We start from the raw sequence: 16,276 nt of genomic DNA, 5'->3' as shown, positions 1-16,276 counted from the left end.
ATTAAACACATTTTAAAACTCCACAGCTGCAGCATTACTCACAATTTTCTCAGTGGCAGGGAGAACGGCTCTGGACTCCCGACAGGAGCGTCAGCAGTACGCCCAGAGCTTTGTGCCGAACACCCTTCGCTGACAACTCTTATAACTAGAGCCGTTCCGAGCGGGGAGCTCGGTCAGCATGCAAGTGACACAGGAACAAGCAGGAAGTTCATTCCACCTCGAAAAGCAGGAAGGAGAAAACGATCAGGCTGCAGTGGTTTTGCTTTTCTTCTTCAGCAGGAACTTCTAGAAACCTGAAAAGCTGTCTAACTGGGCAACCAGAGAAGTAGTTTTGAGATGACAAAACGTATAACCTACTGGTGCTTCAATGTACCTTGTTCCACTTAAACTAAAATGCAGGAGCATCTCCATCATTTTCAAGTTTCTTTGCACTACTCCCTGCAGATTTCAGAATCCGATTCAAAACACTGCTGCTCCATGTTAATAAATAAATAAATGGAATGGTTTGGCTCTCAAATACTTTACTGAACTGTTAAGTCTCTGCATACCAGCACATCATCTGTGTTCCTTGGACTCAGGCCCTCTTTTAGTTCCCAAAACCAGACTGTGGGCTCCAGGAGAACTGGATTTTGGTTCTGTTGCTAAAGGGCTGTGGACTGTTCTCAAAGCCCATTATTAGACCTTGAAAGTCAGTTAACGCTTTCAAATCTGGTCTTAAAATGGGATTTTAAAACTTCTCTTTTGCACATTAGCTTCTAAGCCCATTTCTTGTCTTGTATGTTTGTTTTTGCTTTGGTGTCAAGTGACTCCAGATGTCAGGAGCAGCATTTCTGATAATTCGCCCAACAATACATTCTGATTTAGATCAGATGTACACGCAGTACAACCTTCCTAATCTGTTTTCATTGCTTTCAACTAGAAGAAAAAAATCACAAGTGGGGAAACCTGCGACTCCTATAGTTACTTTTGCAGCTTTACCATCTGCTGGCATTATGCCTGCAAAGTATCTCAACTGTCATTGATGGAAGAAAAGGCACAAGTGAACAACCCCCAAGGCGAACCTAATCTCAAAGGAAACATCCCACAGATAGTGCACTAAATACCATCTATAATATCCACGAGTATTAGCAGATTACCCCCTGTTTGCCAATACAATAAGGCAAACTACACTTTATCATTAAATGACTGAAGTGGCAAGAAAAATTGCAGCGATGTGTGAAAATGTGAAATGCACAAGTAATCAACTTTGGAGACTAGCCAGCGCGTGCTCGACACTTGCCGCGTTAGTATTTGTTTCACTATCGCCATGGAACCCGAGTGGGATATGAAAGACGCAGAGCCAACATGAAACCACTTGAAAAGACAGCGAAGTTAAAACCTCACCTTGTATAATTGACCTTTGCATGTGGAACCATTGCCAACACAAATACAGTGGGCTCACCCCCCCACCAAGACATGCGCTATTCTTCAATCTCAAACCCTTAGCCAAGGGATCTGTAGGCTGTTCTGTGCAGGAGCTTTATCAGGATGTTCGCTTTGTAAGCAAAAGTCCCCCCATTTCCGCAGATGTAAGTAACACAAGCTATGAGATTCTAGTTTTCCTAAAAAAACATTCAGGTTCAATGAAACTCAAAATCCATCGTAACAGAGCCTTGCTGACCCTTTTCCTGGAGTTGTATTCAGTAACTTAATGGAAGTAATGGTGCATTTCAAGATGTACTTTACTCCCAAACTATATTACAAATTTGCATGAAGACAAAAGTAACAAAATGGCAAACCCTGGCTGCAATAGCAGCTAGAGCACTTCCTTTCAAAACCAATTTTAACAAGAGCTCTTAATTTACAATATTGATCTGCGCATATCACTCTCATTTCATTATAAAGTGCATTTAGATGATGCATTGTTAAAAGGCACTACATAAAACAAAGGACATCATATCAGGAATGGAGAAACTGCTGTTTGTAAGAAGAAAGACCCCACATACAAAACCAGTCTCTAGTTGGAATAACAGATTCTTTGTGGGCGAGGACTACTAACATGGGCGACCTAATGCCATGTTAACAATAAGAGCCACTTAAAATTGAAAGGGAGCTCCCTTTCACGGGTTTAAAGTGTTAAATCCACACACTAAATGCATTCTCTAATGCACCAAAGTAAAATCAAAGTGTTAACCGATATCTGGATCGAACTTCAACTGGAAGCAGTTCTAGTTTCAAACAGTTCCGACTGGTGAAATGCATTCAGAGATTTAAGCACTCTGCTTGGACTCGTCACTTTGGTCAAGTTTCTTCCATTGAATATGCACAGTACCTCAGGTATACCATAGCGAGACGATTTAAACATTGTAAGATTTCTCAGTTTCAAGTTCTTTTCAGAAAGTCTCGGATCCAAATAAAGCTTTAAAAATTAATATTACGCTAAAAGGAAGTGCTACTTAAAAAGGAACTCTGACTTCCCCCTCGATACACAATGCCCCTCACCGCACTGATCACTAGTTGAGCTTGGTTTTTTACAGCAACTAGAAGCTGTTTTTTTTTCCTTTCTCCCCCCAGCCCCACACAAGGTCAGCACGCCTGCAGGGAACACTTGGCCTGATCTCATTTCCTACTTTCTGCAACACCTCTTCAAGAGGGGAACCTGGCTTGTGCTCACGGCAGTGATCTTTTGAAGATCATAAGAGCATTACTTTAAATAAATTAGCCAGTAAAAGCAACACAGTAGGTAAAAAGCCACAGCTATCACATTCATTTCAGAGAAGGCTGGTCACCTCCTTATGCTAATTTACAACACTACAGTTCAGCTCTATATAAATACAAACATTATAATGACAACTGACACTGAAGTTGTCAAGACTCCCACCACTTCTTCATGCTACGTGACCAGGTTTTGAGAAAAGCAAGGCAAAAGACTCGGATCGACGCAAGGTGCTTCGGTCATCCCTTATGCCAACAGCACCCTAGGTCACCCTCTTCGACCTACAGTTCCAGAATCCCATTTCCCAAAGTAGTGCTCTTCCTAGATGTCAAGAGTAAAGGACATCTGAATGAAGAAAATCCTTTCTGTATCAGGGTAATGGCTAAAGCTGTTCAAATTCATCTTATTCCTTCTCTTGTTTTCCCTCCAGTTTCGGTTCAGGAACATAAATGAGAAAATCTTCGATTGACCGTGACGGTACATGAAGCTAGACTTTTTAACCTACTTCTCAGAATCACTTTAGCACAGGTAGAACAGACACTTACGCAATCCATTCTCAATAGAACTCGCACTTGTACCAATGAGGTATACGCCTACAGAGAAAAGGTTTTCACACTCAGGTTTGCTAGATTTTTGCAAAGGTGTCAGTTCAATAAATCAAACCAAGAAAGTCTCCTCTTCAAATGCTTACCAATGGAAAGTTGTATCCCCACTACCATGATGTGTATTGAGGAATAGCCAAAATCGCTATTTCCCCGTCAGAGCTCCAAATCTTAGCACTGTATTTCCATTTACAGTATTTGAATGACCTACAGGGAAACCACTTTCAAGAACTAGAACATCCAATTTCAAGATAAGGTCCCAGGACAGGAAAAGCATATGACAATTCAAATAAAACATCTGATAGCCACTCTGATTTCATACATTATACTGGTAAAAAAAAAGTCTATAAACACTCCCCCCACCCTACTCCCCAGACAATAATCAGTAGACCTCTGCAAATAGCAACAATATGTCTGCATATCTCCATGGTTATTACCCAATAAACTAAACAAAAGCCTTGCCATTTTCCCCACGGTGGGAATTACAGCATGCAGCATACTGGGCTGAGCCCAACTGAGCAAGCAGGCAGATTGCACAAAATCAAAGCCTTATTTGTGCACTTTAGAACAGACCCCAGTATTCAGCCCAGCTATTTCACAACACGGAATTCACAGTAATTCCAAGCCATTTGTCATCCGTAACACTTACACTAATCCGCATTTTCATTACTTCTCATTGTGATCAAGAAGAATTTTATTTCCAAAGCTGTTCAAACTGTCAATACCAGGGACAATTTCCATTGCACAGAGATCTGTTTAGGGTTTCCACAAACATCTACGGAAATAATAGAGACAGTAAAAAGTGACTGGCTGGCTCAGGGCATTTAAGTCTAGAACCTAAAAACTTTCCTATCAAGACAACAGCAATACATCCGTTATATTACGATAATTAGTCCGTTCTGAGAAACATTTATTAACCAACAGAAAGAAATCGATTCCTTTCCATCTTGATTTATTAGACTTAAAAAAAAAAGGCTGTTCACCTTCCTCTCACTGCTATTTTTAACGGATCAGATGTCAGCGAGAAGACAAATCAAGGTGATGTGGGCAACATTTAGCAGCCTCTCTTGACTACTACTGGCCACAAGGAACCACACCAGATTAGTAGTTTGCCGTGTTCTGTTAATATATCTGGAGGACAGCAGATATGAAAGACCAAAGTTCGTTTAATGAGAATGACTTAGGAATACAAAATTAGCTCATTAAATCTCCCTTATTTTGGTGGGTCACTGCGTCCCCAGACATCTTCCTAATCAGAAGCCGAACAGTCCCTTTCTGCTTATCCAAACACCCACTGGAATATCACGAAAAATTGAATGGTTTAAATGAGATTTATGGGCAGAGCACGACACTTAGTCTGATCAATAAATTGTGTAATATCAGTAATGCATTCTTATACATATACACAGCATAAATCAACACGGCTTTTAATTAACTCACCTGTTGCTAACAATTTTGACAATGGATTACAGTGCTTTGACAGATGCATCCAATTTCTAATTTTCGGTTCTTGATCCTAAACAGTGTAACAATTAACAGGGCAACTATCAAACTTGTCATTCCTCATCATTAAATGCTCTTCCCTCCTATTTCAACCCTAAACAAAACAGTTTGTATTACAACACCATAGAGAAAACCAAGTTAAAACGTTAGTGTGTACAATAACCATGGAAATGTCCACAAAGACATCAACCATCACATATGCAAATGTGATATTGATTAAATGCAAGAGAAGGAACTTAAAATCTCCACAGAGAAGGGCACTGGAAGAATATATTGTTAGAGTTAAAAAACAGCACGTTCGGGTACGGATTCCCCACAAAGAGGTAAAAATCAGACAGGGGTATCTTCCTAATCTCTCTCTTAGCACGCAGCCCTTCAAAGTCAAGTTTTGTCGTTTACAACTGAAATAGGAGCTGCAAACCCAGCGCTCTGCCTGCTTACAGAGTTCAGCAGAAGACTTCACCCACTGACATCTCACCTCACTGGCGCCAACAGTTCAAAGGCGAACTGACATTTGCAACGAAGGTGACAGTGTAGATCTGCGGTTAGGACTTACTAGAAAGTCCGGTAAAGTGGTTTAGAGAGGCGTCTCCATACTATTGCAAAAAAAAAACGATAGCCTGCTTTAACCTCACAATTTAACTTATTCGCACAGATGCTACTGCTGCGTTTGTAAAACATTCACCATACCCGACCGGCTTCTACACAAGCTTTCCCTCTTGGCATTCAAAGCTGCAGAACGAAGCGAAGAAACTACCAGCCTAGATTTAGGACTATCCGTTTCTTCATTCAATCGGCAACTCAAGCGTGAGAGGCTTAAATCAATCGCCAAACTTAACGCAAATGGAGGAAGTGTGGATAACGGCCACGGAGTAGGAAGAGATATGGTGTTCGGAAATAATGGAAAACTTCAGACCTACTCTCGAGGCGATAATGCAGATTTAACTGGGACTGGGGAGAGGGGGGGGGTAATTTACGGTTTTAGGACTAAGGCAAAACTGGGTCAGTTTTGCGTCACGCCTCCTGACGAGCTGTATCAACACAGCCGCGCAAGCACGGCAGCCGAGCAGGCGTGAGCACACCTCAGCCGGAATCAGACCGGTCATGTCCATTTTCTGCCAAACGGAGGGAAGTCTCCTCATTGGCAGCCCGGCAGTGCCCGCTGCCCAGCTCCGTGCGAGGCACAGCCGAAGACGAAAGAAAACAAAAACACCCTTCACGTACACAAGCTGTACATTCGTTTACGGAAACCTCCGCGACTTGCTCAGCTGCCGTGTCTCTAGAAAACACTGAAAGACAAATGGGCAGATCGCAAACTTAAACACGAACAGCGTGACCCCATCGCAAACTCTTGTCAGCGCCAACAACTCAGAACGCGTACGACGCTGTTAAAAAATACTTCTGGTACTACTCCATTTCAGAAACAGTTCATGTCGTGAAGCAAAAAAAAACGAGTCTAGAGAATGCAGAAAACGGCTTCCTTCTGCGTCAAAACCAACGTGAGCACAGGCAGTCGGACCTGCGTTCCCAGCCGACAGCGCTCTTGTTTATGTTGTAGTATCCCATGTGTACTCAGACTGAGGGGGGGGGTGTGGGCTGCCAGCTCTCGCGCGCCCCCTCGCACCGGGCCGCGGCTCCTGCAGCGACACGAGGCCCAGCCCAGCGCGAGGAGAAAGTCAGCGAAATGGCGGATTCGCCTCGAGTCACGTGACCCCTTTGTGCCGTGCAACCCTTTTCCCGGGTTAACGGGCCCCGACAACCGAACCCAACAACACCATCTGCAACCAGCGCCGTCTTATATTTGTATATACTGCACCAAATCCTGCTTAGGACGCGAGCAAAACCCCGAACCAAGCCGCCTTTCTGGAACGAGAATATGGCGGCCATTTTGTGCAAGCTTGCGCAGACAAGATAGGGGCGCCCCTTCATGCTGCCGAAACCTGGACATTTTACCAAGAATAGGTTTTCGGAACTGCAAAACGTACCGATTCCTCCTCTTTTTCCATCCCAGTTGGCATCTGCGGCACTGCCCGGTTAATAGAGGCATATTCATGCAGGTCGGGTAAGTCCTCGCAGCGGAAGACAGGTAGTGGCTTGGAAGCGTCCAGCGCCCGTGCCCGAAACGACAATTTACTCATTTTTTATATTTCGAGATGCAGCATAAATCTATCCGATCCCCTAAAATTCACAACTGTCCCGGTTTGAGCTCTCATGGATGTGTCTGTGTCGTTCTCCAGTCGTCTACCGTTCGATTGGTTAAAAAAAATACAAACGGCGAGGCGAACGGAGCCGGGAAGGCCCGGATCTTGGTCGCTCTCTTTCGGTCTCTTTTTTTCAGTCGCTCCGCTCTCTCTCCCTGGTTCAATACGCCATGGCCAACATGGCGGACATTAAAAACTCTTTAACTCTCCGGTAGCTGCTGGCGGCCCAGCCCCCCGATCAGCGCACAGCCATTCCCGCACGGCCCCGCGCGCGTGCGCGCTCGCGGCGCCCGGAGGGGAGGAGGAGGCGGCAACATGGGGGAGGGGAGCGCTCGCAACGCCGAAATAAACAGCACCGAGGAGCCGCGGCCCCCCCCCTCCCCGCCCCATTCTTCTTTCCTCCGCGCACTCTTGACAGGCAGCGCGCAGCAGCAGCAGCAGCTCTCGCAGCCTCCATCCGCACTACACGGCGTGTGTGTTGCGCCGACATGGGACGCGCTACCCGCGACTTAAAGGCGCACTCGCCCCCTGGTCTGTGGCTGAATGGGGGTTAACACGGGATAAACTACAGACCCGAGAGGATAGAGAAGTTGAATTTCCACCAACACTGTACAGTCTACAACTACGTTCTCATCTTAACGGAAGAACAGGTTTCTATTGGTAATGAAATGTGCGGTAGATAAAAACTACAGGTAAAAACGTAATATGCATCAACACTGAGGCAGTTTCTAAGTTTAGTTTCCTCCCAATATTGTAAGTAAGACATCCTACGGTTTACTGCAAGCTTAATTTTTTTTTTAAGTCTTCCGTGTGCCATCAGAGTTACAGGTATTTGATCATTGGCGTTTAACTCCAAGGCTGCCTGCTACCGATTTCTTGTTGGACGCCTCCAGTTGAATCTCCACAATCTTGGAAAATGTCGCCCTCTTTTGAAAAGAAAATGAATCGCATGGTACAGTAAGTAAGCGAACCCAGGGAAGTTTGCTCTATACTGTCTGAGAGTTTCTAAGTAAAAGGAATCAACAGCTTTGTAAAGGACAATCAAAACAAATCAGTCTTTACAAGACCAATGGAAAAAAAAAAGTTAAGAGCACTTAAAAACTAAATCATGCCCACAAGAAGGAAAAAATACCAAATTGATCTCGAAAAACTTAAGGCTTAATAACACATTTAGAAAACTAAAACCATCGGTGGCTAACCTAATTAAAATCAAACTTTCATCCACAAATTGTATTAGCCTGAGATTTAAACAATGACACTACTGAAGAGTTTAATTAGATTAAATGCATCATCAAACCATTGATCTTTTTGTCCCTTTTGAAGTTGTGATCAGCAAAAGCTAGTACATTTTCAATTAAACTCCAGTTAAATTCACAGAAACACAGGGTGGCGATTAAATTCCACCAATGGCACTCCCAGAATGTTTATACTTCTGCTAAATAATATTAAAACTGACAGCTAGACATCTTTTTTTTCTAGTGATAAATTTCATTGAATCCTTTATTTTACCAGATAAGAAAATTAAAATGACACTGCCATGGTCTGCAATGTGAACAAGTGCAGGAATTAAGGATTTACACCATTTAACTGAACACTCACATCTAAAGATGGACAGTTTCAACCTCTGCAAAAGGTCCCAGGCACTGGCAGCAGCAAGCAAAGTGCCCGTCCCCAAAACGGTAGGTCTACATGGAAAATGAATCCAATAATAGCATTAGCTCAGTGATAGGCAGTAAGATGGCACAGAGGTGCAAAAAAATAAAAAGGAAGGGTTTTCCACAAATTACAGATTGGGGGATTTTAACAGGAGAGCCTGCCTCGTATGCCAAGAGAAATACATTAAAAGAGTAAAGATCACAGAGATGAGTGTGACATGAGGCACCAGTGATATATCTTAAGTCAAAAGGGGTAAAAATCAGCAAGTTCCTCAAAGAATATTATCAGATGCCACTAAGCAGGTATTACCTAGTCCAAGATTGGGCATACAGACATTTAAAGTAGTGGACACTTTCATCTAGGTATACAACTATTTGTTGCGATACAGAAACTACGTTTGTACCTATCATTTTACTTTAGTAGTTTTCCAATTTAAACCAATGTACTGTCATCTTTATTTTAAGTGTACCTTTTTTATGCTCCATGACTAGAGCTTTAAACAACATCTAGGGAAATATTTATTCATCCTTTCTCACCTCTCCCTTTTCATCCGCACATTTTTGTCATTCTTGCTCCCACTCTTTTGACTTGGGGCTCAGCTCTCTTCCTCATCTACACCCTATTCCTGAAGAAGGCTCCACTTACAAAGCATCTCTTACAAGGAGAAAAGTGTAAAGATGGTAGATATCCTATTTCTAAAACACTTTTTTCCCCTTGAATTCTGGTGTGGATATGTATAATAACGTCAGAAGTGCAAAGATGCTACAACACGATTTCCTTCGATTAGTGAAATTTTAACTGCAATCCCTTAGCATGATTACGGTTCCACTCATCTAAAGGCTGGAAATGTTATAATCAAAACAACAAAGAGTCCTTTAATTAAAGTTTATTCTATTTAGGTTTAAGGTGGGTTAAAATATAAAAGCCAGATTGGATCTATTGCTCCTGGAAGCAAGTATACAAGAGATCCTGGCAACAGTCATGGTGCAATCAGATAAAACAGGATATGTTCAGTTGCAAATGTACTTCCTTTAAAGCTAAGTTAGACCATTTCCCCTGTAGAACTAGGAAGTTGCACAAAATCTAGTGTTCTAATTCTTATCGGTTAGAATCATTTCTCCAGTACCACCAGCTGTTGAGGCTCCCAAACTAGTAAATAACCGCACAGCTTTGAGAAAGAATAAATCCAGGCCTGACAGGTACCAAGCAAAATGACAAATCCACATTTCGGGGGAAAAAACTGCCATATTTAACAAATGAACCATAGATACCATCTGCTACCTATCAGCTGGTCAGCAACACTACAGCCTGCACCTAACTGCTTTCTTAGACACTGTGAACAGTGTACAAGTGGCTACAAACCCAACTCTTTGATTAACATACACACAACTTTAATGTAAAAGCCAGAAGGCATTTGAGATCAAGAAATGTATCCCATCTTCTAACTGGGTTTTCAGTAACTTGTTAGTATTATAACTGCAGAGATCTGTGCTAACACTACTATACTACTACTTGCTCTAAATGTGAATGTACTCTGAATAGTTATTCAGAATAACTCCTAATTACTTAAGACTTTTTCACTGAGTACTAAAGACATTCTTGTAGCAAATGATGCTGGTCAGATGACAAATATAGCCCTCAAGTCTTACGAATGATGAATAGCCCATTTTTGTACAATGCTAGCTATTTAATACCATAATTTATATATTGATTAGTTCCAGTATTATTTAACAGTCTTACTGTTTTGTGGAATTGAGAACACAAATATGTGAGACATCACGGGGGTTAATGAATGGAGCACATGGTTTAAAAACAAAAACAAAAATTGTATCAAATGTTATAAACCAGGCGTGAGTATTCCTCATTCTGGAGGCTGATTTATCTATACATTTTCTTTTGAGTACATCATCTATTAACCTAAATCAGCTAATTATGGTGTAATGGGACAATTTAACAAAAATATTTAGTTTTTCCATGTGCTCTTGCTCTAATAAGACCTAGAAAACCTACAGTCACTGACTCTGCAAGACCAGGATTGTCCAGCTTCTTTTTAAACTGAACCTCGGACAAAATGACTAGTACAAATGCACAGGTCTGTTTTTTTTAACCATACCAAGGTCTGTTGTACTGTATATTATAAAATGAAAAGATAACTAATCTCCAGGGTGTGACGCACTAGAATCACATCACACCTGAGGTGTTGGATGTTCTTGACCAGCAGCTTCTTGTCCAGCCATCCCAGGTGTGATGTTACCTTATCCCAACACAAACCTTATCGTACACTATTCCTTTACCACCACATATATCTCCTCCATTCATTGTGATGCTTACTTCAGCTGAAAATCAAACAGCCACATAAGCAAGGCATCTATACCAACTTTAATATTTAAGCCCCAATGTTCTTGGGGGCTGACTAGTTCTTGTGATCAGGGATGATGCCCCCTACCAACCTCCAATCACCACCCTGCTATTAGAAAGCCCCTTCTCCTAGAAGCACAGGCAGCAAGGTGGAGCACACCCACACTCTGCACCCGGGCAAGACGCCAGCCAATCACAGGATGAATCAGAATACCCCATGAAGCCAAGCTGGCACATCTCTGGGAGGTGGGAAGAAACCGCAGCACCTGGCAAACACCCCAGTATATGGGCAGAATGTGCCGACTCCACACATGCAGGGCTGGATGAAGGCCCTATCCGAGTGGGAACATACCTAGGGCTCGTCCTCCAAGAAAGCAAAAGTTTAAGCTCCATGTACAATGGAAGACTTTTTTTTTTATGATGCAGCTGTCATTTACTATATTCTGGGAGTGCCTAAATCAGTAGCAACAGACGTACACAACGATGAACCATGCACTATTTTCTGATGCATGACAAGGATGCACCAGGTTGGTGAATTGCGTTGTTAACATCAATGACGGATAAAAGAAAAACACCCGTGAGGCATTGGGGATGAAGAAAAAGCTACAGATGGAAGTACAGCACCCAAGCTGGTTATAAGCGCACAAGATGGAGAAGCATGCAAGGCAGACCTTTACAGGTGTTTCTGGTTGCATTTTGAATATACAAGATTGTCACTGTGAAGGATTCAAGTTTCAGATGATTCTTATTAAAGTCTGTGGAATCAGATGCTAGGTGAAACACTGTGCAGAACAAGACTATGTTGAAAGTCCCTCTGCTATACTCTGACACAAGAGGACACAAAGTGAACCAAGCCTGTGAAGGTCCACAGCTTTGGTTTTTATGAGGCTGGAGAAGCCTGTGACAATGCAGTTTACTGTGATACTGCACTGTTGTTTTTAAAAGTAAAGCTTTTTAGTTTAAAGACAGTTGAGAAAATGTTATATTTCTTTAAACAGAGCATCAGTGCAACATCCAAGTTCTTGGAGGTACAACATTAGTTTCAGTATATTGGCTGCATATTTGGTTGTTTGTGACCGTTTGGCCCTTAATAATAAAGTCAACAGTAACTGCATGGGCTAAGAGGATAATAATTATTTACACTTATATAGCGCTTTTCTGGACACTCCACTCAAAGTGTTTTAGAGGTAATGGGGACTCCCCTCCACCTTCACCAATTTGCAGCCCCATCTCACCGAAAAGAGAGCCTTTTTATACTGTCCCTGTCATTATACTGGGGCATTAGGACCCACATGGACCGCAGGGTGAGCGCCCCCTACTGGTCCCTCTAATACCTCTTCCAGCAGCAACCTTAGCTTTCCCAGGAGGTCTCCCATCCAGGTACTGGCCATGCTCACATGTGCTTAGCTTCAGGGGGTTGCCAGTTGCAGAGTGATATGGCTGTTAGCAATCCACAAGAAGGAGGGTTCATATTTGCGTATGTGCCTAGAGCCCACTGACATACTAATCCACCCCTGCACTTGGACAGAAGCTTTGACAATTCCGGACAGAGGACACAATCGAACCCAAGACCCTGGTTCTGTGAAATGGTAGCACCCCACTCTGCCACAGTAGCAGCACCTGCACACATCCCCAGAAGATAAACCAAACTTACCCTTTTCTCATTGTTAGGTTTAGCCAGCAGCAGCTCACGTAAAATTCCCCAATTAGGTTAAGAGATTCAAACATTCCACATTTATCCATTTGGTAATATCCACCGCTACAGACCTGAAAAACAAAGTTAAAAAGGTGGTTAACATTAGGGTTAGGTTACAGAAGTGTAGAGCAACAAGACTTCGAAAGAACTTAGTTTTTTTTTTTAAATCACCCTTTAGACACATGCTCTTTCATTTTTTGCTGCAATATTCACTGAACTGTAGTTGGATATTATATGGCAAATACCGATACATTCTGCGTACTGAACGTTTCAATTAGACCCGAAAATAGCGAGTAGTGCATTAAGTTGATGAGTAATGTAGAGGAAATGTGATGCAGTTACCGCCAGCGTCCACCAGAACTCCATTACACTTCAGCCTCACTTTGCGCATGCGCGGCTTCTTCTACGCGTCCTGCCGTAGTGAGAATAAACCACATTGTCTTCATTGTTTATTTACTAAACCGTAGAGTGTAGGGTAATGAAATGCACGGTATTCATACGGTAACACCCCAAAGTATCGTTATGTTCTGTACTCTGACTTAAATGTACTTCATATTTGGTGTTGATTTTAATTACAGCGTTATAAAACTGTTTCATGAAGCAAAATGTTTCTATTTGGAAATCGTGAATGGTAATTATAATAATAATTAATAATTGCTTACACTTATATAGCGCTTTTTCTGGACACTCCACTCAAAGCGCTTTACAGGTAATGGGGATCCCCTCCACCACCATCAATGTGCAGCATCCACCTCACAATGCTCACCACACATCAGGAGGAGAGCAGAGTAATGTAGCCAATTCATAGAGGGGGATTATTAGTAGGCCATGATTGGTGAGGGCCAATTGGAAATTTGGCCAGGACACCGGGGTTAAGAAGCGCCCTGGGATTTTTAATGATCACAGAGTGTCAGGACCTCGGTTTTACGTCTCATCCGAAAGACGGCGCCTGTTTACAGTATAGTGTCCCCGCCACTTTACTGGGGCATTAGGAACCACATGGACCGCAGGGTGAGCGCCCCCTGCTGGCCCCACTAACACCTCTTCCAGCAGCAACCTTAGTTTTTCCCAGGAGGTCTCCCATCCAGGTACTGGCCAGGCTCACACCTGCTTAGCTTCAGTGGGTTGCCAGTTGTGAGTTGCAGGGTGACATGGCTGCTGGATTATCAAAAGGGGATGTGTTCAATTTAAGTTCTGCACAGATTTGCTCAACTGAATCCTTACACAAGACGGCAATGTAACGTACTGCCTATATACTGGAGGTTTAAATATATTAAGTTTGTTTTTAGACATGCTGTAAAGGTTGATTTCATGCTGAAAAGAGAAGAAAAGAAATGACGTTTTAGCTGTTAACGTTGCGTTTTTCTTCTTTCGTGTTTAACTTTATTCTGGAAGAACATTGACAGTGTGCAAAGGGAATGCACATCGCTGAATTACAAAAGAGATCGAGTTTGAGACACACTTAAATCAGCCAAAATTTAAAATTACATTTTTAGGAGTGTGGTGGTGGGATGATTTAGCTGAAAGTAGAAACAGGAAGCATTTTAATTTAAAAAATCTTTTTTTAACATATCCAGGCAATGCATTTTTCCAATTTTATGAAAGACTAAAATACCACTGAGTGTTCAAAATCTTGTTTGTTTATTGTAAGACTCACATGTCCATATCTACCATATAAAAGAGTAAACAATACATTATTTTACCCATGCTACTCTTAAAAGGCACACTGGCCATTTCTTCTCCAAAAACAGATTGAAGTGGGTTCAAAAGGACTTGTCGCGAGACAATACCTGGAAAAACAGAACAAAACCAACCATGTTGAGTAACTATAAGGAATTTATGGCTTTAAAGTAAAAAATTGAAGAACATGTTGACCATCACATTTAGTACTGCTTATATTTTAGGCTACTAAGTGCAGTATTAAAAACAAGTTATTAATATCACCTCTCCTCTGATTTTCATGCTTGTCTGATGCGTCAAAGGTGATGGGTACTACATGCCCTGATTTTACAGGGACAGGTTCTGAACGCTGCCCAATTCCGTACAATGAATACATCTATAATACATGCCGCTGTGAACTGTATTCAACAGTGACGAGCAAAGAGTACACCGAGTTGTGACAAGGTACTTTTGAACTGAACTTCGATAGTTCTGTCCAGCCCTAACAGTCTCTGCACCTCAGCTGTAATTAGGTGAGCCACAAGAACAGCCAAGACAAACAATGCCTAACTGACTTACCACAGAGAGGAGTGACATGAAACTCTCCATCCTGAAAATGTCAATGGATTTTGTTTTATAGAGGATAAAGAAAATATACTATAATAGCATGTGTTGTCTCTGAAACAGATTCAGTCCAGCTATACTGTCATTTCCCTTCCACAGCATCCATTCCTCCAATCTCTTAGGCCTCATAAATTCAGGCTAATGTAATACAACTACAATAATCTACACGGTTGCTTGGTAACACAACCAGCTGTCTTTTAGAGTTTGAAGTATTCTAGAATCCACCAGGCCACGTTCTAGAACTGGTAAGCAGATACTATAAGACGGCTGTCCCATCCAAGAGCCCCCTTCCAATTTTGTGGTCACTGGACGGCACAGAATCTTTTCTAAGCTCTGCAGGACTCTGCACAGATTTGCCTAAATTTCACAGAGATTCCATTACCAAAGGAAACAAATTTGAAAAGACTGGAATCCATTTTGTGGAAGAACCTCCTCTTATATTCAGCACACCTTGCAATCTGTTTTTCTCAGGGTAAAACATCCTTGAAAGAAGCAGCAAGTAGGAACATTCGTACACCACTAAGTGACAGATGAGATATTCATGCCCAAGTAAAGGTTTCTGATGAATCATGTGGAGGGCCATTATGACAAACCAAATGCTCGATCAATAATATAGGCAAAAACAATCTGGACTTGGAAGACTTCCTACCTCCAGTTCCTAACACCTACAACCTTTCCAGCCCACCATTTTAATCTGTAAAAGGGTAGGAAGGACCTACGATTCAAGTGGTTCAGTGGGCCTCAAACCTCAGGGCCGATCCCAGTTTACCCCACGAGAGCACTGTCCATCTTATTCATTTACTTTGAGGCACGCAGTTGGGTCACATTTTTGAAGTAGCTGCTATGGTCTGGAACTTACCAAGCTGTCCAAACTGTGAGTGGATGCAAGCATCCTTGCCTGAGCTAATGCCTGAACAGCACCATTCAGACAATGTTGTCTTTTAGCACCATTTGATAGAAGCCAAAGCAAGGGCCAACACTCAACACTCCACAGCTCTGGTCTCAGGCCACACATCCTGTATTAAAACACCAACAGACTTGGATTCGTATTTGCAGAAAGGAAACCGGACAATCACAAATGCACCTTGTACTACCTTTTCAGACTTAACCAGCTCCCGGTGACAGCTGGAAATACTGGAGAAAAGTGCTCTAATTGACAGTAATCATAGAATAGAAATAACCTAGAACTAACTTAGTTTAAAAATGACAACTAAAAAGAACATTCTACATTGGGCAAATGAAATGAGAAATGTGAACAAGAGTTACATTGAAATCATGCATA

The 16,276-nt window shown here is 42.2% G+C and overlaps 1 protein-coding gene across 2 annotated transcripts in view; it reads right to left on the bottom strand.

Moving 5' to 3' along the window:
• LOC102694754 (enhancer of polycomb homolog 1) overlaps positions 1–16,276 on the bottom strand; it is a 67,761-nt gene that overhangs the window by 37,693 nt on the left and 13,792 nt on the right. Inside the window, exon 2 of one of the 2 annotated variants that reach the window (XM_069191235.1) lies at positions 12,670–12,782. Coding sequence is in view for 1 of the 2 variants with exons in the window: in XM_015354026.2 (XP_015209512.2) it covers positions 6,786–6,938 (153 nt within the window). In the remaining variant the exon portion in view is untranslated. Of the gene's footprint in view, positions 1–6,785; positions 7,232–12,669; positions 12,783–16,276 lie in introns of those variants that run through there. The other variant, XM_015354026.2, reaches the window with a different exon arrangement.

The sequence above is a fragment of the Lepisosteus oculatus genome, chromosome 6, assembly GCF_040954835.1.
Source record: "Lepisosteus oculatus isolate fLepOcu1 chromosome 6, fLepOcu1.hap2, whole genome shotgun sequence".
Classification (NCBI taxonomy): domain Eukaryota; kingdom Metazoa; phylum Chordata; class Actinopteri; order Semionotiformes; family Lepisosteidae; genus Lepisosteus; species Lepisosteus oculatus.
This window is presented reverse-complemented; position numbering and strand designations above follow the sequence as displayed.